This window comes from Carassius gibelio, chromosome B5 (genome assembly GCF_023724105.1).
Source record: "Carassius gibelio isolate Cgi1373 ecotype wild population from Czech Republic chromosome B5, carGib1.2-hapl.c, whole genome shotgun sequence".
Lineage (NCBI taxonomy): Eukaryota > Metazoa > Chordata > Actinopteri > Cypriniformes > Cyprinidae > Carassius > Carassius gibelio.
In genome coordinates, this window is record NC_068400.1 from 9,918,894 (window position 1) to 9,939,894 (window position 21,001).

A 21,001-nucleotide genomic window follows, 5' to 3' on the forward strand; every position below is an offset into this window, starting at 1 on the left:
ACAGCAAAACGGATCCACTTTATATTAAGTGGCCTTAACTACTATGTACTTACATTTTAATTAATAATTTATTACAATGTACTTATTGTGTACATACATGTTTTTACATTGTACTTATATTTGTAGTTAAAAAAAACTACATGTAATTACATCTGTATTTAATTTCTGTATTTACATTTATAATTACACTGTTGACCCATACTTTACACCTTAACACACACTTAAACTTACCCATACCTCCAACCCTCTCCCTAACCTTACCCCTATCCCACCTCAATAGCAGCAAAAGTGTTTTACATTACAATATGAACACAATAAGTACATTGTACTTATTTTTATGTAAGTACATAGTAGTTAAGGCCACCTAATATAAAGTGGGACCCAAAACATAATAAAAAAACCCCTGAAAAACTCTATGAGGTTACAAGCAAAAACATCTGTATACAAAAACTGATAGAAATACACAGAAGATGCACAAAACACGTTGCCAGAGAGTGAAACTCAATCATGTACACATTTCACTTTCTTTTTCTCACCCTTTTAATGAAGTGATACTGCAGACAGTTAGGGAAGCTACTGATGTGTGCAGGAAACGAATCATCCCTTTCCCTGAAATCAACATTCCCAGCGTCACAGAACACAAAGGACTTCTATAGCCCCTTTCACACTGCACGTCGGACCCGGCATATTGCCGGAACATTGCCGGGTCGCCTTCTGTGTGAAAGCAAACACGTCCCGGGATTGATTCCGGCATTGAACCTGGGTCAGGGACCTAGTAACATTGCGGGGTTCACCCCGGGACGAGCGCTGTGTGAACAAAAGCCAGATCTAATGCCGTGTCGAAGTCATGATGCACGTTATCGCGCGACTCTTTTAACAGCTGTTTTAAAGAAAGATCAACGTTCGCGACAAAAAATATATGCAAACTATAATGAAGCAGAGATCAGTTAGTTCCTCACTTTCCGCGCTGACGCAGAGATCGTTCGCTTGCTTCAGTGAAAGTATAACGTGCTTAACGTTTTCGACTCGTACATTAAACGTCACTCCCTGATGTCACGTGTCGTTACGGGATCTTTACGGTTTGTGTGTGAAAGCACGCAAATATCCCGGGTAATCACTGGCAGTGTGAAAGTGCAAAAACTAGTGACCAGGGAACAATTGCCAAAACGCTTTACCCGTGTATTTGCCAGAATGGCAGTGTGAAAGGGGCTTGTGTGTTCAAAGGCCAAAATGCTCCAACTGTGATTCACATCCCTCTGTTTAATGTGGTCAACTGTAGAGACAAGTTAATATTTTATAGTTGAACAAAAACAAAACATCATCTATGTTTCCATTTAAGTGTATAAAATCGCTTATAAATCATTCAGAATGAGTTTTTTTGAGAAAGTAAAAATGCTCAAAGTTTCCTGTGAGGGTTAGGGTTAGGGGTAGGGTTGGTGTAGGGCCAGAGAATATACAGTTTGTACAGAATAAAAACCATTACACCTGTGGTATGAACACACAAAACAAACTTGTGTGTGTGTGTGGGGGGGGGGGGTGACGGGATGGGGGGCTTCTATGATATTAGACTAGGTAGCCTATAATAAAAAAATAATTTATTTCAAACCTGAACCAAACATATTTTTATTCAAAGATCAACAGTCTGTCATTAGTCTTAAGTCTGCCACAAAGAAAAACAACATTAAAATCAAGAATCAAATGTCATTGAGTTTGTGTTCCTTTAATTTACTCAGTAAGGTGTCAGTGACAGCATCTGTGCTCTCGGCTGCCCTGCTCAGGGGTCCAGAATCTCACAGAGATCGGGAATGTTTTCACATTGCCTTTATTAGAGGCATCTGTTGCAATGGAAAAGAATATGTCTTTTGACTCGAGACTCTGGGAGAAGTCAGATGCGAGGGGTGCCAGGACGTCTGTGACAGGTGCTTCAGCTTTTGTGCGATCGCAGGTGACGAGTTAAGCTATACACGAATCAGAGTACAGTTTTGGTGTTAACTTCATCGCACAATCAAGCAATCTGTACACAGTGGAACATGGAGGTCAGCTCAGCAGCAGATATTTTATTATACATGGAGTCATCCTGCTTCTTAAAGAAGGACGAGACCAATGTGTGAGTCTATACTATTGCAGTGTTGGTACAGTGTAGTTTGCTGCTAACATCTGCCTCACCTTTGTGAGAAACACCAAACTCTTTCCTGAACACTTTGCAGAACACTTTACTTTCATCGCTTAAGGCTGTGGCAATCCATGGATACTTCCCCAACCACTCCTCCCGGTACCTGTAGATGTGTTTTTGCTTTTTAACACCAGCCATGCCAACCGAATGAATGTAAATTAGCTTCTCAATGCATATCTAAATTTGCGCCTACGGTATTTTTTTAGCACTTAGAAAAAGGATGCTGCAGCCAGTGAGCAGCCAGCGGGGACTCAACCTCCGCAGACAGTTTTTAATGTTTATCAGACGACAACTACTCAAGATTTTGCTCTAGTATAATTTTTGGGACAATTAGGGCCAGATTCGGGATTCAGGACTGTCCCGAATTTTTCGAGATGTCTGGTCACCCTAAAGTGAGTTGTTGACTTAACTTTTCACTAGGCTTCTCATTAACTCCTTGGTTATTCAGACTGATTTGAGGATGAGGAGGCGGGGTTTATTGGCCAATCACAGCTCACATACTGAAATGCAAATTTTTTTAATATAAATTTACAAAGTTGTGACAGTCCTGTCTTTGCTATATCATTATGGTTTATGGAGTGTAGATTTAATGTTTGGGGAGGGGGTAATTTAAAGGAGTTTAACATAAGGCAGCAACATAACTAAATGTGAAAAAGAATTAAGGGGTGTGAATAATTTCAGAAGGCACAGTATGTTACTGAGCACATACTAACCTAAGTTCACAAATATTTTTCATAAATGTCATATTTGTGCCTTTTAAATTGTATATTTTAAATTTTTCCCCTCGATTTTTGTATTTTGTTTTGGTTTCATAAAATTATGTTTAAAAAAAATTATGAAAAAGCACTGATGAATTTGAAAATATCTTATGTACTATGTATGTGATGTCACTTTTCCAAACAAATAAAAGTTTAAAAAGTATCCACCAATGCCTAACTGTAAAATCTTTCATTTTAACATTGACAAACAAATGCAATCAAATCCAAATATATAAATAAATAATCTAGTATTAATATTAATGATACAGCTAGTAAATAACTAATCTTACATATGTTTATATGTAAATATTTGTAATGAACATGCATGTTTTTATATTGTTATACTTTTAAATGTGCTTATATATATATATATATATATATATATATATATATATATTCACATTTTTTATTAATTCTAAAGTTTATTTAGCATGATAAGAAAGCATATATTAAAATGATTTAAAATGCCTTTCTACAGTTCATCTCCATTCTAAAGCGTCCAGTCAGAGAAAGTTGTACTAGTCGCCCTCTAGTGGCCATGGGATGTAACGTCATCTTTTCGCCTTCGCGTTTGTTGTATGTTTGTCCCTCGCGGGCTCCCGTAGCACTGTCTTTGGGTCCAGCTCGCAGTAGAAACACGTGTGTTGTTCACATCATGGAGTTTGAGGGCTGCAACTGCTTCAGACAGAGACTCGTGTTGTCCACACTGAGCGGAAAACGAGTGAAAATACGAAACATCAGATCTAAAGATGACAATCCCGGCTTGCGAGGTGCGTTTATATCAAAACAACACACATCAGACGTGACGTAGTATTTAATCAATCAACACCACAGCTCTTAATCGCCATCAAAACATCTATGAATGCATTATATGAAGTATATTATCATTATACAGTCGTTTATTTACATCACGTTGTCGTGTTGTACTCTTTTGAGGTGTCAATCAAATTATGATTCCCTCTCTGATTCAGATTACATATTTCTCGTTTTAAAAAATTACATTTCTTACACATGTCCAGTTCATGTTTTCTCTCGTTATTGATTTAAGTTGTTTGCCATTTTGTATTCTATTTATTATTATTATTATTATTATTATTTTGCCTATTTAATTTATATTCTGATTAAAATACAACTGCATATCCTAGTTTTTATGTACTTGTTTGTTTGTTTTTGTCATTTTAAACTCTATTTATTTTAGCCTTTTAGTTTATTTTAAAAATAAAATAAGTTACTGCTACTTTATTAGAATGGATGTGTGTTTAATTATACTTTTTCCTATAATTAAAACAAAAACTTGACCACAGTCACAGCCCTTTCAGCAGAAGCCTTCAGTATCAACAGCTTCAGGCTGGAATGTCATCAGTTCTCATCAGAATGCTTAATTTTAAATCTTGAATTTTGAAGTGTTTCATCAGTTCCAGCTCTGCTGATGAAGATATTGTTTCAGTGTTTCAATAGTATCTTTTGTGTTGGTCAGATTTTGAAGCGAGCTTCATCCGACTCCTTGACAAAGTGACTAACGGCACCAGGATCGAGATCAACCAGACGGGTGAGTACAAGTTAACACTGATCGATCGATTGATTGACAGGTGTGTTGGTTGTTCTCTGATGTCGTGTGTGTGTGTGTGTGTGTGTGTGTGTGTGTGTGTATGCAGGAACGGTGTTGTTCTATCAGCCGGGTTTGCTGTACGGTGGCTCCGTGGAGCACGAGTGTAACGTCCAGCGCTCGATGGGTTATTATCTGGAGGCTCTGCTCATGCTGGCTCCGTTCATGAAGACGCCGCTCAGAGCCGTGCTGAAGGGCGTCACCAACGACCCCACAGACCCATCGGTGAGAGTTTGCACATTCATCTGCATTTGACCTCTCACCTTTACTGCCAATTTGTGCTCACCTTTAGTGCCACCCAGAAACATTGTCCCGAACCAGTAAGAGTTTCTTTATTCTGCTAAAAGACAAAACAAGATACTTTGAAGAATGTTTGGATTGGTATCCCATAGTATTTTTTGTCCATACATTGGAAGCCAGTGGCTGCTGTCAACCGCTTTCTTCTTCTTGATTAAATCTTCTTTTGTGTTCTGTGGAATAAAGAAACTCATACAGGGGGGTGGGTATAAAAATTAAATTTCTTTAAATTTTTGTGTGAACTGTACCTTCAAACAAAAGCTCTTAGCTTTGCAACTGAGAATAGTTGTTGATATGAATATGAGGCATGTTTTTAAAGTAGATCTTGTTAAGTAAAAGTCATGCTATTAGCTGCATGGGTTTAAGTAACATCATAACATTCTGTTTTACAATCTTTGCTCTTACAAAATAAACACTATGAAGTAGTTTTGTGCAAAAGAAAAGGGAATTAGCATAAGAGCAAGGTGAAAGATATACATCTGGAAACTAAACAAGGTATAAAGTTTATAATCTTTTAATAAAGAGTTTTATTTTTATTTTTTTACTTTTAGCCAGATCTTCCTACTTTTTCATCAGAATCCAGCATCAGTCGACTTTTATTCTGTGTATTGAGTTGTGCGTGTGGTAATACTATAGCGATCACATTTGATTCTTCTGCGTTGATGTCTAATTATCTGTATAATATGCTCATGTTCTCCAGGTGGATCTTCTGAAGGTCACTGCGATTCCTGTGATGAAGAAGTTTGGGATTGATGGAGACGGTCTGGAAATAAAGGTCTGTCAGTCCATTAATTTGACAGCCACCTTAGTTTCCCAGTGAATGCATGAACTGATGAAGCAATTGGATAAATGCGTTTGGGTTGTGCTAGCGTTAGCGTGTTGATGGTGTTTCTACAGGTGCTGAAGCGAGGCATGGCTCCTGTAGGAGGAGGCGAGGTGCTCTTCACCTGTCCTGTTCGCCGCTCCATGAAACCCGTTCATCTCACAGAACCCGGAAAAATCAAGAGGATCCGAGGAACAGCGTATCCTTCCACTGATAATAAAACCGGTCCCCAGGAATTCTGACAGTTCTGTCCATAGACGCTGACACAGAACCACAATACAAGTGAAACTTCAAAAATAGCAGTAAAACCGCTTTAAACCTCTTCACAAAGTTACTAAGTGGAACTTTTACTAAGGACTGGGGAGAAAGGGCGGGGTTAAGCTCATTACTATGGATGATGTCATCAAGCTTACTATCTGTGATTGGCTGATAGGGGAGGGGTCACTCATTTAATCAGATAAACATTGTAGGAGGAGTATCATGTTGCCATATTCACATCAAGGGTTCAAAATAAAAATGTTGCCATTTCCAAATAGAGTTTAAAATGCAGATTTAGGACCTGGTTTTTATGGCAACCCATATATGCCACTGAATAATTTAATTTTAATAATGGCAACTTTTTTATCTCACAATTGACTTTTTTTTCTCGCAATTGTTAGTTTATATCTTGCAATTCTGAGAAAAAAACTAGAATTGTGAGATGAAAATTTGCAATGACCTTTTTAACCTTTATTCAGTGGCAGGTTTTAGTAAACTCTTAGAGCAAACATTTAGAGACTCCCATCATTTCTCCTAAACCAGAAAATTAGCAGCTACTATTTGTCGTAAGAAGTTTTTGTGAATATGGCTCCAGTTTTTGAGTTAAATATTAACCAGTGAAATCAAAGCAGGGTCATCTATCCTTCGAGTGTTTTTCGTCTATGTCTATTATCACTTGTGTTAAATGTTGATCTTTGACTGGTGTGCGTCAGGTTCTCGGTGCGAGTTTCTCCTCAGATGGCCAACAGGATCGTGGACTCGGCCCGGAGCATCCTGAACAAATTCATCCCGGATATTTACATCTACACCGACCACATGAAGGGAGCCAGCTCTGGGAAGTTAGTCGCTGCAGTCTGTCTGAGCTGATGATTATCAATGATTAAGGGTTTTTTATTAAACATTGGAGTGGGGTTTAGTTGTGAAGCAGATTCAATGAAGTTATCATACACCCCAGAAACGGCTCCGACGCCACCCTGATCAGGTGCTAGTGAGCAGTGAGTAAGAGGTTGTGTTGTGTGCAGGTCTCCAGGGTTCGGGCTGACGCTGGTGGCTGAGACGGTGAACGGCACGTTTCTGGGCGCTGAGGTCGTGTCCACACCGCAGGGTCAGGGAGATCCGGTGCTGCCCGAGGACTTGGGCAGAAACTGTGCCAAACTACTGCTGGAGGAGATCTACAGGGTGAGCAGAACCAGGCACAAACACCTTTGGTTTCCATCATTTGTGGGGACTATATAGGCATAATCATTTTCATATTGTCCAATCTGTATTTTCTGTCCACTACACCAAAACATAGCCCTCACACAAAACTACAGGCATTTGTATTGTTTAAATGCTGATTTCATTCAATCAATCAACATTTATTGGCCAAGTATGCATAACATACAAGATAATATTCTGCCAGTATGAGGCATCCCACACCAGAGATGGGGACTCGAGTTTGAGACTCGGACTCGAGTGCGACTTAAGTCGCACAAACAGTGACTTCAGACTCGACTTGAGACTCGTCCTCGAAAGACTTCAGACTCGACTTGGACTCGAGCTCCGGGACTCGTGAACAATGTTAATTTTTAGTAAACGTCAGATGAGCTCGCTGTTAGAGTTGTGACGTTCGAGAACGAACCGATTCTTTTGAACGGCTCATAAACATGAAGGATGGGAGCCGAGTCACGGCTGGAGGGGAGCCGTTCTTTCTGTCGCTCTTTTTTCATATGCGTGTTTCAGAGCGCGTGTTTCACACAGGTGCACACAAATGAGCTCCTCCGCGAGACAGAACAGTTATAGGGGGAGGGGCGCACCCAGCGCAGGCCAACCCTTTATAGCGTGATGATATTAGTTATTAGTTGTGCACGCATCCTTCACGTGAGTACTCCAGTGGAAAAAAACCTGCGTGCCTCTGTCATTGGGTAGGAGCGGAGCCATGACGTTTTGCACAGATATTCATTGCAGCCCACTTTGTTATTGTTCATTGACTTGAAGGGGCTGATGTCCTATTTGCAAAGTTTACAGTAGTAATAGTATGTAGACATTTCCATTTTATTTATTCTAATTTTATCTACTTTAAATATTTTTGGTTCTCTATCAAAATGTTCTTGTGTGATAACAATGTTCTTGTGTTGAAGTGTTTGTAGTAAAAGCTGTTTTGCACAGAAATTCATTGCAGCCGGCTTTGTTTTTGATGTTTATTTGTGAGTAGGTATTGTATGAATAACATAAGTCAGCGTAGCTTTGTTCATTCTTAAGCCAGACAAGAGGTGTGCAGCTATACAGCCAGGACAGACAGAAGGCCATTACTGAATCCATACATGCAAAATACAGATATTAACTTAAAAGTAAAGCATTCTTGGTGTTTTTGTCATGTTGCAATAGCCTGTTTACACTGATTATATACCAAAATCAAAGTTGATATTGTATGCTAATAAATAGAGTTGTCATAATAACATATTACATGCTTTGAATTCCTTATATATAGCTATGCAGTGTTCTAAGCAGCTTGGATGGGTCGCTGTACGTGATGCAACATTTATTATAACCAGAGACTTAATATAATAAAGAGACTTGAGACTTGACTTGGACTCTAGCTCAGAGACTTGAGACTTGACTTGGACTCTAGCTCAGAGACTTGAGACTTGACTTGGACTCTAGCTCAGAGACTTGTGAGCATCTCTGACACACACACACAAACACTAACACTTACAATATTACATGAGAGAACAAAAAAAAAATATGAATTTGGTTCAACATGGAACACACACGCATTCACACACCTTTCAAACAAACACACATTTACACAACTTTCAAATAAACACAGACACACTCAAACAAACACAAATCACAGATTAAACAAATATATCTGTACTTAACTAATGTATTTACTGAAATTAAAAGGTAAATAAAAGAACAGCAAAGTACAGTACAGTGTTCAAACACCTCACACACACAATCACACACACACAGATTCACATACCTTTCAAACACACACACACACACACACACCTCAAACACTATTCACACACCTTTCAAACAAACACACACACTTCAATCACACACACACACACAAACACACAAAAGGCATTCACCGACACCAAAAAACACACACAATGAAACACATACATTCACACACCTTTAAAACACACACACACATTCACACACCTTTCATATAAACACAAACACACACACAAAATCGTTTTGTATTTAAAAAAAAAATTTTCAGTTTTATAAAAACTAACACATTTACTGAAATGTAAAAAAGAAAATGAAACAAATTACAGTCTTGTTTTGTAAAGTGTTACCAGATATTGTAATGTTGATTCATTTTTATTAAACTGAAGCGGTGTCAATAGAGTTTTTGTTTGAATGGCAGACTGAGACCATGACATCATTAATACAACCAATGGATTGATTTGGGGGCGGGGCTACCTGTTTGTTTGACCAATGAAAGATGAGGGGGTGTTTTAAACTTTTAAAAAGTTCTGATTATTGCTCTGAACAGTGTTTGTCTGCTCACGTTTTCATTTAGAGAGTCTTAATGGAAGAGAGGCATGCTGGGAAATAGATTCCTGTCTGTTGCATCTCATAGAGAGGTTGTTGCATGAGAAAGTGTGTGTTTGTGATTGGGAACGTGTGAGAGAGCTGGTGGGCCGCAGTGATTAGATCTGCTCTGCTGAAGGAGATTACAGCCATCTGACCGTAATCCACTGTAACTCACTGTACTGACACACAAACACTCAGCATACGCTCCCTTCATAGTGTGCACACTGGGAACACAAGCCGTGAGGAGTGTGACGTAAGTTAAAATGAGCTGATTCTGTGAGTTCTGGGCTGCAGGGGCGTTATAGGGCGTCTTCTTAGGGCTGTTAATATTTGAAGGTGCTGGCTGATCGAAAACAACAGCCACTGCGTGCATGCTATTCATGCAATTGTGTGTGTGTGTGTGTGTGTGTGTGTGTGCGTTGAGGTTAATCAGTAGCTGGTGGTCAGATTCTGTAGTAAACAACTCCTGAACGCAGACCAGTTCTGATTATGCTGCTGTTAGATGAACTGGAAAACATGATGTGAGTTTATGCTCTCTTTTTACAAATTCAAAATGTAGATTTTTTTTATTTATTTTTTTTTATAAAAAAGATGCTTAATTACTGTTTGCATGTTATGTTTTGAATGCATTTCTGTGAATACATTTAAAACATACAATGTTGTTCTTATATGAAGGAAAGATTATTTTTATATAGAAAGCCTTATTAGGTCACTGCTAGGCTTATTTCTTTGCTATTAAATGAAAATTGTATTTTAATTTAATTTCTTTGCTATTACACATGAAATGCTTAACTAAGTAGCAAGTAATTAGTATTGAATTGAATTTACTCCAGCTGCAGTCCACTCTTTGTGAATCTCCCCCACATTTCTGAATGGGTTTTGTTTCACAATCCTCTCCAGGGGGCAGATATACCTATTGCTTGTACACTTTTTCAACCACATCTTTTCCTTCCCTTCTCCTCTCTATTAATGTGCTTGGACACAGAGCTCTGTGAACACCAGCCTCTTTTGCAATGACCTTTTGTGTCTTGCCCTCCCTGTGCAAGGTGTCAATGGTCATCTTTTAGAGATCTGTCAGGTCAGCAGTCTTCCCCATGATTGTGTATCCTACAGAACTACACTGAGAGAACATTTAAAGGCTTTGCAGGTGTTTTGAGTTAATTATCTGATTGGAGTGTGGCACCAGGTGTCTTCAATATTGAACCTTTTCACAATATTCTAATTTTCCTTAGTTGTCAGTTATAAACATCAATATTAAAAGAAATAAACATTTGAAATATATTAGTCTGTGTGTAATGAATGAATATAATAGACAAGTTTCACTTTTTGAATGGAATTAGTGAAATCAACTTTTTGATGATATTCTAATTTGACCGACACCTGTATGTGTGTGTGTGTCTGTGTGTATAAAATAAAAATGTAGTATGTTATATAATTTTGTTTACATTTTTGTGTATTTCTTTGATTTTGCATGTGTAATGCATACATTTATTTGTACTTCTAGTCAAGTTCTTTTTTTTTTTCTTTTTTTTTAATTTTTTTTTACGAATTCATATTTACATTTATGCATTTAGCAGACTCTTGTATCCAAAGCGACTTACAGTACATTCAGGCTATACACTTTTTATTCATTAGAATAGAGGCTACAAGTAGCAGAATGGGCTGACAGAACATATCAGCTATTGCTTTGATGTTGGGGTGGGGTTACTTATTCATCCAATGGCAGATAGGTGCAGTGTTAAAAATTAGGCATTATTTTCAAAAAAATTTGTTTGTGCAGGAACAATACACTTCAGCTTTAAAAGGCTTTATTACAAAAAGACTTAGAATGTTGTCTTATGAGCAATCTTTCATTTGCTCTGAATTGTTTTCTTTATACTCAAACATATTAATAACACAAAAGCATAATTTTGCACTTTTCTTGTTCACTTGCTAAATGCTGAGGATCAGACTACACGAGTTCTGTAATGATTAAGTGGTTTTTCTTCATCATCCAGAACTCCCAGATGTTGTTCGGTTAGTTCCAGCAGTTTTCTGAATGACGCATACTCTTGTTTGTATTGAGTGTGTTTTGGCTGAGCTGTACGGTCACTGACACGACGTGTCCTTGTTTGTGTCAGCGGGTCTGAGAGTGTCAAACACAAGTCTCAGCAAGAATCAGAATAATATTTTGCATGAAAAAATGAAGGATAGCTTTATTATACACTATTTTCACGATAATGAAACACATTATACCCAAAATGTCTCAATGCAAAAATAAAATATATACATTTTTTTGTAATTATGAAATTTATTTCATTTCATTTTAGTAAGACATAGTAGTATTTAGTCCTATTTGGGCTGAGCCAAAACATTTAGATCAGACCGTATAATCGTTACGAAAAAAAAAAAAAGCTTAATCAGTATTAAATGTTGATTTTGATACTTTGATCATCGTTTTTATTTTATTTTTTTAAATGTCTGTTTAGTTTGTTTGTTTTGTTAATTCAGTTTTAGTTTTTATATTTCTAATGAATAATGAACCTAAATTAGGCTTAATTTTCTTAACACAGCATATCATTTCTTGTTTGTTAGGGAATGTTTTTACTTTTTTATTTTTAGCTACATTTATAAAATAAAAAAAACATTTAAAAAATGTTAATTTTGTATAGGGGACGTAAAGTGATGCATTTTAGTTAATTGTTACAGTGTAATTATATATTTAATTACTAAGTAATATTAATGAACTATTTGAACCTTATGGTTAAGGTTACTTGCATGTTATTTTGCATAATTAAATATTATAATAGTAAATATGTGTAACGTGTTACAGGGACACCTTAAAATTAAGTGTTACCTAATTACTTTTTATTATTTAATTTAAATGCATTATTTTGGCATATTAAGCTTTCTTTAAGTTTTATTTCATTTTATTTTAATGCATACATTTTTATTAATTTTAGTTTCAACTTTGATTTTAGTACATCAAGTTTTATTAAAAAAAATGTTTATTTGGTATATTTAGTTCTATCTTTTGGCTCTGCTGCTGATGAAGCATTAATAAATCTTAATGATAATTAATAAATCTGAAACGCATATGCCTGATTCTGAGCACATATGGATGTTTCTGGAGGTTGTTTTGAAGGTTTGACAAAGACGTTCAGTGTGCGGCTTCTCAATAACATTAACATTCATGCATGCCTTTATCCAAACCGACTTACACTGCAAGTGTTTTCTTAATAAGATCATGCATTTCCTGGAAATTGAACCCATGACCTTGGTGTTGCTAGCCCTTTCTCTAATATTTGTGTTACATGAATACATTAATATTTTATCAGTATAATTCACAAGTGTTCTTCAATTAGATCAGGTGTTACTGCTAAACATACAGACTTTATTCAAACTTTATTTTGTAGATAATTTCATTGATTTTTTTTTTTTTTGTAGACATTAAATATTGATTTTAAAAATCTAATTAATAACGTAGCAAAAATTGGTTCTTCATTTGGAAAAAAGCAAATCAAGTTGTGCAAGTCTCACCTTCATTAACGTGCGGGGAGCTAAATGTTTGGGACTTTTCCACCGGGCATTATGGGAAAGTTTCCGAGCGTTTCTCACACATCATGATTCATGAAACAAAAAGTACAGCATTAGACAATCAAATCAGTCCCTTTTGTCAGGACGTGAATGTCTCTTATTGGAGTTTCATTTCTTGGTGAGGATTGACTTGTTTAAAATCTTTGTAGTGTTTTTATTCTTAAAGCAAATGTAATGTTGCTAAACACGTCTCTGTCTCTTTAAACGAGGACGTACAGTTATGTATTTTAGTTAACCTCTCCTGCTTGATGTTCTGAGTTTGTTCATGAATGTCGATGGCTCGGACATTCTTATGTAGATCATTTTTGAGTATGCTAATAACTCAGTACTGTATAGAACTAGTGTGTATAAAAGCGCTATGCTTATTATTTTTTCATATTCATGAACTAAAAGACCTGATTTACTGTTGCAGTTTTGCACATGAAGTGCATTAAGTATTTTTAATTTTATATTATTATTTGGTTACACTCTATTTTTAGGTTTTCTTGTTAGTGTAATTGTATATTTAAGTACGAAGTTATATTGATTAACTACATATACTTTATGGTAAGGAATATGGTTTTGTTTAGGGTTACTTGCATGTAATCATGCATAATTAAGTGTTATAATAATAATAATAATAAGTACATGTAAAGTGTTACAAAGAAGTGTTAACTATTACTTTTTATTATTTAATTTAAATGTATTTATTTATGAATTATATATATATATATATATATGTATATGCAGGGTGCGATTTGTGAAAAAAATAGAGCAGGTTTTAATTATTTTATTTAAATGATTCAAATGTATATAATTTATGAATAGGAGTTTTGTTTTTTGTTTTTTTATTGGCTGACAGGAAGTTGGGGGCGGGACTACTGGTTTGTTCAACAGATGGCAGACTGGTGGAGTGTTTGAAACCTGTTTGAAAACAGTCATTATTTTAAAAAAAGTCAACATTTTCGTTATAAAAGCAAATGTTTTACTATTAAGTTTTTTTAGTCATGTTGTTAAACGCTTCACATCATGTTTTTTTTTTCTTGAAAGTACATTGTTAAAGCCATCATGCGTATGAATATTCAAATCATTGTGCGATGGAGGACTTCATATGCGCACATCATGGTAAAGTTGTGCAGTGGTTCTCTGTGAGAGTTAAAGTGGATTATAAAGTGTTTTCATGTGGATCAAACTAGAATTATGTAATTTTCGTTGTGTGAGCTTCATGTTCAGAGCCACTAAACTCAGTCATTGGTCGTTTAACGACTGCTTGTGAACGACTGTGTTTCAATGGAGAAACACTATTTTGTTTTTTACCATCAGAGAGCTGCTAACCAGCTGAACCTTGACCCAGTGTTACTTTGGGTTCGTTGAGATACTATTAAAGCTCTCATTAATGTAATAATTAGCTTTTATATTGTCAATTTTTATTCAAGTTTTTTTATAGCTTTTTATTTCAGGATTTACTTTAATGCACCGATTATTATTATCATTTTAGTTCAAGTTTTTAATTGTTTTTGTATAGTGTTTTATTTTAGTACTTCAAGTTGAACTAAATGAAAACAATATCCTTGTCAGCTAGCGGAAATATAAAAAAAAAATCAGTTATTGTACATTTTTAGTTTTAAGAGAGTTTTTTGATGTTGTTTTATTTAACTGTAATAACCCTGCTTTGACCCCGTTGATTCTGACCTTTATTTTGTTTTCCCCTCTTCCAGGGTGGCTGTGTGGATTCGACCAATCAGAGTCTGGCTCTCTTGTACATGACGTTAGGCCAGCAGGACGTGTCTAAAACACTGCTAGGACCCCTCTCACCCTACACGTGAGCACTCGCATACATTCGTGACATGTTTTTCAGGGATCTGACATCAGTATCACATATTCAAGTTAACATACATTTCAAAAAGTTTATTTTCAATTAAACTTTGGGATGTGTGCAGACCTTCTCTTTTGTGCATGCAATGTTTCAGTGCTCTCTAAACACCAACGGCTCGCTTGCTCTGCGCAACCCAACATGCCATAATTCCAGCCAATCAGAGACGAGGCTGCTAAATTCTGATTGGCTGCCTTGACAAACAATCACAACAAATATGAAATTGTGGCAGAGATCTAATCCCACAAACTTAGTGCTGTTTGACACAGATGCTCATATCAAAATTGTCTTTTTCTCAGTGCTAATATTCCTTCTGTCATGTCCTGCTGTACGTTTGTGTCCGGATCCAACGGTTTCCTCTCCGCCGCCATGAATTGTCCATTTTCAGTTATCATGGTACCGGTGCTGTGTGCCTGTCAAGTACAGTACTATGATAACTGAAGATTGACGGTGCCAACACGTGGATCGACTTCTGTGGACTCCAGCTTCAGAAGTGTGCAGGAGATTGATGCTGGAAAATACCTTCAAAATCTTCTTTGATCTGAATCTTGATCAGTGTGCTTTTAGTAGCATTGAGATACTATTATAGTATTTATTAATTTTTTGATTATTTTTTATTTTAGTTTGTTTTTGTCTTTTTTTTTTGGTCTTTAGTTTAAAACTTCTTTTTTTTTTTTTTTTTAGTTAAAATGTATTTTATTTTTACAAAAATTTCTATATTTTAGTTAACTATATTAACCCCTCTTTTTGTATTTTTATTAGAATTTTACATTATATTAATTCTGTTTTTAATGTGGTTTTGAATATTTCTTTACATCAGAAGAATTGTTTATTTTAAACTAGCAATAAATCAGGGATTCCAAAATATTGTTGACATCCAAACCCCTTGGTCCAAAAACATTTAATATTTTTATAATTTAACAACCTTAATGGTTCTTTAATGTTGGTGGTTAATGGTCACATGACATCCTGGTACATTTATACATTTTTTTTTTTTTTATTATTATTTATTTACATTTTACTTTCAAATATTTATATATATTTAATTTTGTTTTAGTTTTTTGTTTTTTTAGCATAGTTATAAACCACCATCTAACTCTCACTGTTTTCCATGCAGGATCGAGTTCCTGAGACACATCCGAGACTTCTTCCAGATCATGTTCAAGATCGAGCAACAGAAACCTGGAGAAGATGAACAGAAAGGAGGAGAGAAGGTCCTGATGACGTGTGTGGGAGCCGGTTACAGCAACATCAACAAAACCATCAAATAAAGACTTGAGCATCTCCTGAGGACTGAAGATGTTGTGTTTTATAGTGTTTTGGTATTTTACAGTGGAATGATGGCATTCCCATATTTTTTCATAAAGAAGTGTCTGCAGAACATTGCTTTTGTACCACTTTGAGAGGCTTTTTTCTGCTTCATAGTGCAATTTCAGATTGAGGTGTAAGTAATAAAAGCATGTGCCGTTTCTTTGCTGATCTCTGCGTTTCTCAAGTGTTTGATATTCTCGAGTCATTCTGCATTTCTGTATCTTTAACTGGCGCTTCAGTCCGTCCCACAGAGGTCTTATCTTCTCCAGTCCACAATCACAAGACAGGGACATTTGCATGATGCATTTCACTTACAAAACACACAACTGCTGTTAAAGACTTCATGAAATCAGAACAGGAATTGTAAGGTTTATAATAGTAAAAGCATATTAAAAAGCATGAACATTTCTACAATCGACAATTCAAGCATATCTTTCTTGAATTTTAATACAATTATTCTTTGTTATTCGAATTTCCATCAGAAAATGCAGCTGTATTTAAACATAAAACTGTTAAAATAATAAAAGTAAAGTTGAAATAAAACAAAAATTAGATTGGGGGGGGGGGGGGGTTGCATGTCTTGGAAACTAATTGAATGCAATTTAAGTTGAAGCATAAAAATTATTAACTGGAACTATATAGTAAAATAATTTGAGCAATTTGAAAAGAACAAATTAATTTAAAAGCCATGCACAAAATAAAATGACTAAAAATGAAATCTGAAAATGTAAAATAAAAGCTATAATTTGATCAATATTAAAGCAATAATTAAATTAATATGAATAGTTTTTAGTAAAATTAATAGTATAAAGAAATTGCTCTTATGAAAAATAAAGTAAATGCATGTGTTTTCTGTGAAATCTGACCTGCCGTTTTCTTCCAGATCCATCGGCTTCCTCTGATGGTTTTGTTCTGATCTCTGCTCAGGAATCTTTTGTTGTCTTTGGCTTTGGGTTTCTCTCCTGATACTCGTCCGTTCCCCATTAGACCTTTATAGTGATTTGGCCTTTATTCGCTCAGAGAAGTGTTGCGCAAACGACTAAATATTGACATGATCTGCAGTGATTTCTCTGGAGGGAATAAAAGCCTGATGCGAGGTCAAAGGGCAGCTCACAGTTTGAGGACTTTCAGGTTTAAGGAAACTTTCTCCATGTAATAATACTGTCGGAGAAATATTAGTTTCACAGCTATTAGGTTTTCTGTGCTTGTGTGTGCTCTCTTTTCTTTTTGCCTTCTTTGATCCTCCTTCCTACATTTTCATCTCTTTCTCACTTTTCTTGTGCCGGCATTGTCCAAGTGCATCTATATCTGACGGTGTGTGTGTGTGTGTGTGTACAGTACAGACCAAAAGTTTGGAAAAATTACTATTTTTAATGTTTTTGAAAAGTTTTTTTCTGCTCATCAAGCCTGCATTTATTTGATCAAAAATACAGAAAATAAACCGTAATCTTGCAAAATGTTATTACCATATAAAATAATAGTTTCTATGTTAATATGTAATATTGTGATATATTATTACAATTTAAAATAGGTGTTTTTACATTTATTATACTTTAAATGATCATTTATTTCTGTGATGCAAAGCTGAATTTTTAGGATCATTATCACATGATCCTTTAGAAATCATTCTAATATGATGATTCATTATCAAAGTTGGAAACAGTTCTGCTGCTTAATATTTTTTCAGAACATGTGATACTTTTTTAGGATACTTTGATATATATTAAAAAAAAAGCTATGTTTTAAAATATCAATATTTTGTAATAACAATATACACTACTGGTCAGTAATTTGGGGTCAGTAATTTTTTTTCTTTCTTTTTTTAAAAAAATAAATCAATACTTTTATTCAGCAAAGATGTGTTAAATTGATAAAAAGTGATAGTAAAGAAAACATTATTAGAATGATTTTTTTTTTAATAAATGCAGTTCTTTTTAACCTTTTATTGATCAAATATATTAGACAGCAGAAGTGTTTCCAACACTCATAATAAATCAGAATATTAGAATTATTTCTAAATGATCATGTGATCGACTGATGTTACATTCAGCTTTGCATCACAGGAATAATTTTATTTTAAAGTATATTCAAATAGAAAACTATTATTTTAAGTTGTAATAATATTTCACAATATTACTGTTTTTTTCTGTATTTTTGATCTAATAAATGCAGGCTTGATGAGCAGAAGAAACTTCCTTTAAAAACAATAAAAATAGTAATGTTTCCAAACTTTTGGTCTGTACTGTGTGTGTGTGTGTGTGTGTGTATATATATATATATATATATATACAGAACACACACATTATTTAAACAAACTTGTGGATACAATTAATCGATTTGACACCACTAATAAATAATATTCAAAATCAAGGAAAGTGCATATAAATGCATATAAAATAAATATGAATATATTTTATAACTATATAAATACATTTTTCTATAATAATACAAAAAAATATTTACAACGAAATATTACAAATAAATTAAATATAAATGTATTTGAATTAAAATAAATATATATTTATTTAAAATTAAATATTATTACGAGTAAAAATAATTAAAACAAATGTAATATATATATGTTTTTCTAAGTCCCTTTGTTTTTAAATTTTTGAATGGATAATATACTATTGTTAAACTGTTATGTGGTAAAATATGTGAAGTAATCAAAAAAGGCATGCAGTTGACTGAAGTGTTGTGAAGTGAAGCAGCGCGCGGACAGCGGTGTGTTCATGATGGCGGCGGCGGCGGCGGAGGAAGAGAGCGGCGGCAGCAGTGACTCCGGGAGCACCGCGGAGGAGGAGCGCGTGCGGAGGCTCTTCCACACCTGCGACGGAGACGGGGACGGATACATTAACCGGTCAGAAACCGCAGCAAACTCACTCTGACGGGTTTACGTGCAGAATAATAACTCTGGAGACAGCGGGACAGACGCGGTGCGACACGAGCCTTTCCGTTTGTATGAACGATCGCGAAGCAGAGATATTACGATTTAATCCACTACAAGAAGGAAAAAACAAACATATTAACGCATATAAAGTTTTTTTGGGCGCTCCTGGGCTGCTCAGAGGTGTGTTATGTTAGTTGTGGCGTCGGAAGTGACGGGAAATGTTTCATCCTCATCCGCTACACTTCAGCGATTGTTGATGTTTCACTCTTGATAGTTTGGAGCGCTTTTGATGGGACGTTTTGCGTTCATTTCTATAATTTCATGAATTAAAAGTGATTCTGAAGAGGTTGCATGAGAACCGTTTGGTAAAGACAGTTTTTCTTTACTAAAAAAGACAAAAGCATGCTTCAGTGTGATTAAATAAAACATATTAATATTGTTAAATGCATGCATCTACTCCGAAAGTATTTGGACACTTAAAATGACTCTTTAAAATGTCGTTGCATTAGATTCAAAATATTTAACATAGATACATGCACATACATTAAAGCAAAAACATGTGACTTGTCACTGTCGGGTTTATGATGAAGTTCTGAGCTGGAGCATATCATGCATTCAAATGCATGATGTCTAATAAAACATTTATTTCAAATAAAGCAAACCATGAAATATGATGAATGTGACATTTAACAATACATTAAAGGCATGGTTCACCCAAAACCAGACCATCCGAGATTTACAGTAGATGAGTGTGTTTCTTCATCAGGTTTGTAGAGATGTAGCACTGCATCAGTGTCTCATCAATGGATGCTCTGCAGTGAATGGGTGCCGTCAGAATGAGAGTCTGATAAAAACATCACAATAATCCACAGCACTCCAGTTCATCAGTGAACATCTGGAGAAGACAAAAGATGAAACACATCCAGCATTAAGATGATTTTAACTCAAATACATAGAGTCTATAATCCATAATAACACTTCCTCCAGTGAAAAAGTGTTCTGTCTGAATAAGGAGAGAAATCTGCACAGATCAAGCACAGACCAAAACAAATCAAATAAATATTTGAGACAACAGGAGATGGACTTTTTCATTGGAGGAAGTGAAGTTATTGTGGAGTATGGACTCGTATTTTAGGTGAGAACATCTTTATGATGGATTTGTGTCTTCTCCAGATGTTCACTGATGATTGTCTTCACCTGATTGTTCTTGTGTTTACAAATCATAACTTCAATATTTCCGACTTAGTGGAAGATGTTCATAGTGAATGTGATGAAGTCACATCCAAACACATGCATATGTTTTTTCTTCTGATCAGGCTGTCCACATATGATTTTGGGATGACTGTACATGGCATGTTTTCTCTGTCTGGGTCAGGAATGATCTGCTGATGGTCTGCCGGCAGCTGAACATGGAGGACTCGGTGGCAGAGATCATGGGGCAGCTCGGTGCAGACGAGCGAGGAAACATCTCCTTCGAAGACTTCACTCGCTGCCGCATGCAGCTGCTCAACGAGATCCTCAAGGAGGAAGGCCAGCTATCACTGCTCTCCAGCGACTCGGAGGAGAGGAAACCTCACGAGTGTGTGGCCTCCAGCAGCGAGGACAGTCAAGGTGTGTTATCTACCAGCGTTCTCCTGTCCACGTCTCGGGGAAATACTTAGTCAACCCAAAACAATTTGATATCATATTTTATAGATTTTTTTGCTGTTAGGTGCAGGACACTATAGATCATTTATGTAATAGAGGAAAGCAAAATAAAGTCAACTGTGACACATTATACCCATATTACTATACCCAAAAGTGCAAAGTTCAACCCGTTCCTTTTTATTAGCAATAATGGACAAAAATGTTGCATGCAAAAGTATATTTAAAAAATAAAAAAAAATCACAATTTGTTAGCAATAATGGACAAAAATATAGAGTGGA

At 35.6% G+C, this 21,001-nt stretch overlaps 2 protein-coding genes across 5 annotated transcripts in view; both read left to right on the plus strand.

The window, feature by feature from the left end:
* The first annotated feature begins 3,469 nt into the window (after nucleotides 1-3,469).
* On the plus strand, nucleotides 3,470-16,353 carry rcl1 (RNA terminal phosphate cyclase-like 1). Its single transcript, XM_052556271.1, has 9 exons — nucleotides 3,470-3,701; nucleotides 4,409-4,480; nucleotides 4,587-4,762; nucleotides 5,535-5,609; nucleotides 5,732-5,856; nucleotides 6,629-6,754; nucleotides 6,938-7,094; nucleotides 14,720-14,823; nucleotides 15,992-16,353. Exons 1-9 carry the CDS (start codon nucleotides 3,470-3,472, stop codon nucleotides 16,143-16,145), a joined length of 1,221 nt encoding a protein of 406 aa, XP_052412231.1. The 3' UTR covers nucleotides 16,146-16,353.
* A 641-nt stretch (nucleotides 16,354-16,994) lies between these two features.
* Nucleotides 16,995-21,001, plus strand: part of mcc (MCC regulator of WNT signaling pathway) — a 77,799-nt gene continuing 73,792 nt past the window's right edge. The window contains exons 1-2 of one of the 4 annotated variants that reach the window (XM_052557003.1): nucleotides 16,995-17,316; nucleotides 20,451-20,686. In XM_052557003.1, coding sequence (XP_052412963.1) covers nucleotides 17,237-17,316; nucleotides 20,451-20,686 — 316 coding nt within the window. In that variant the 5' untranslated portion in view covers nucleotides 16,995-17,236. The other 3 variants (XM_052557002.1, XM_052557005.1, XM_052557004.1) reach the window with 3 other exon arrangements.

Coding starts and splice junctions, on each gene's coding strand:
- rcl1 (XM_052556271.1), top strand. CDS start 3,470: ATGGGATGTAACGTCATCTTTTCGCCTTCGCGTTTGTTGTATGTTTGT. Junction 4,481..4,586: donor GATCGAGATCAACCAGACGG/GTGAGTACAAGT, acceptor GTGTGTATGCAG/GAACGGTGTTGTTCTATCAG. Junction 6,755..6,937: donor AAGGGAGCCAGCTCTGGGAA/GTTAGTCGCTGC, acceptor TGTTGTGTGCAG/GTCTCCAGGGTTCGGGCTGA.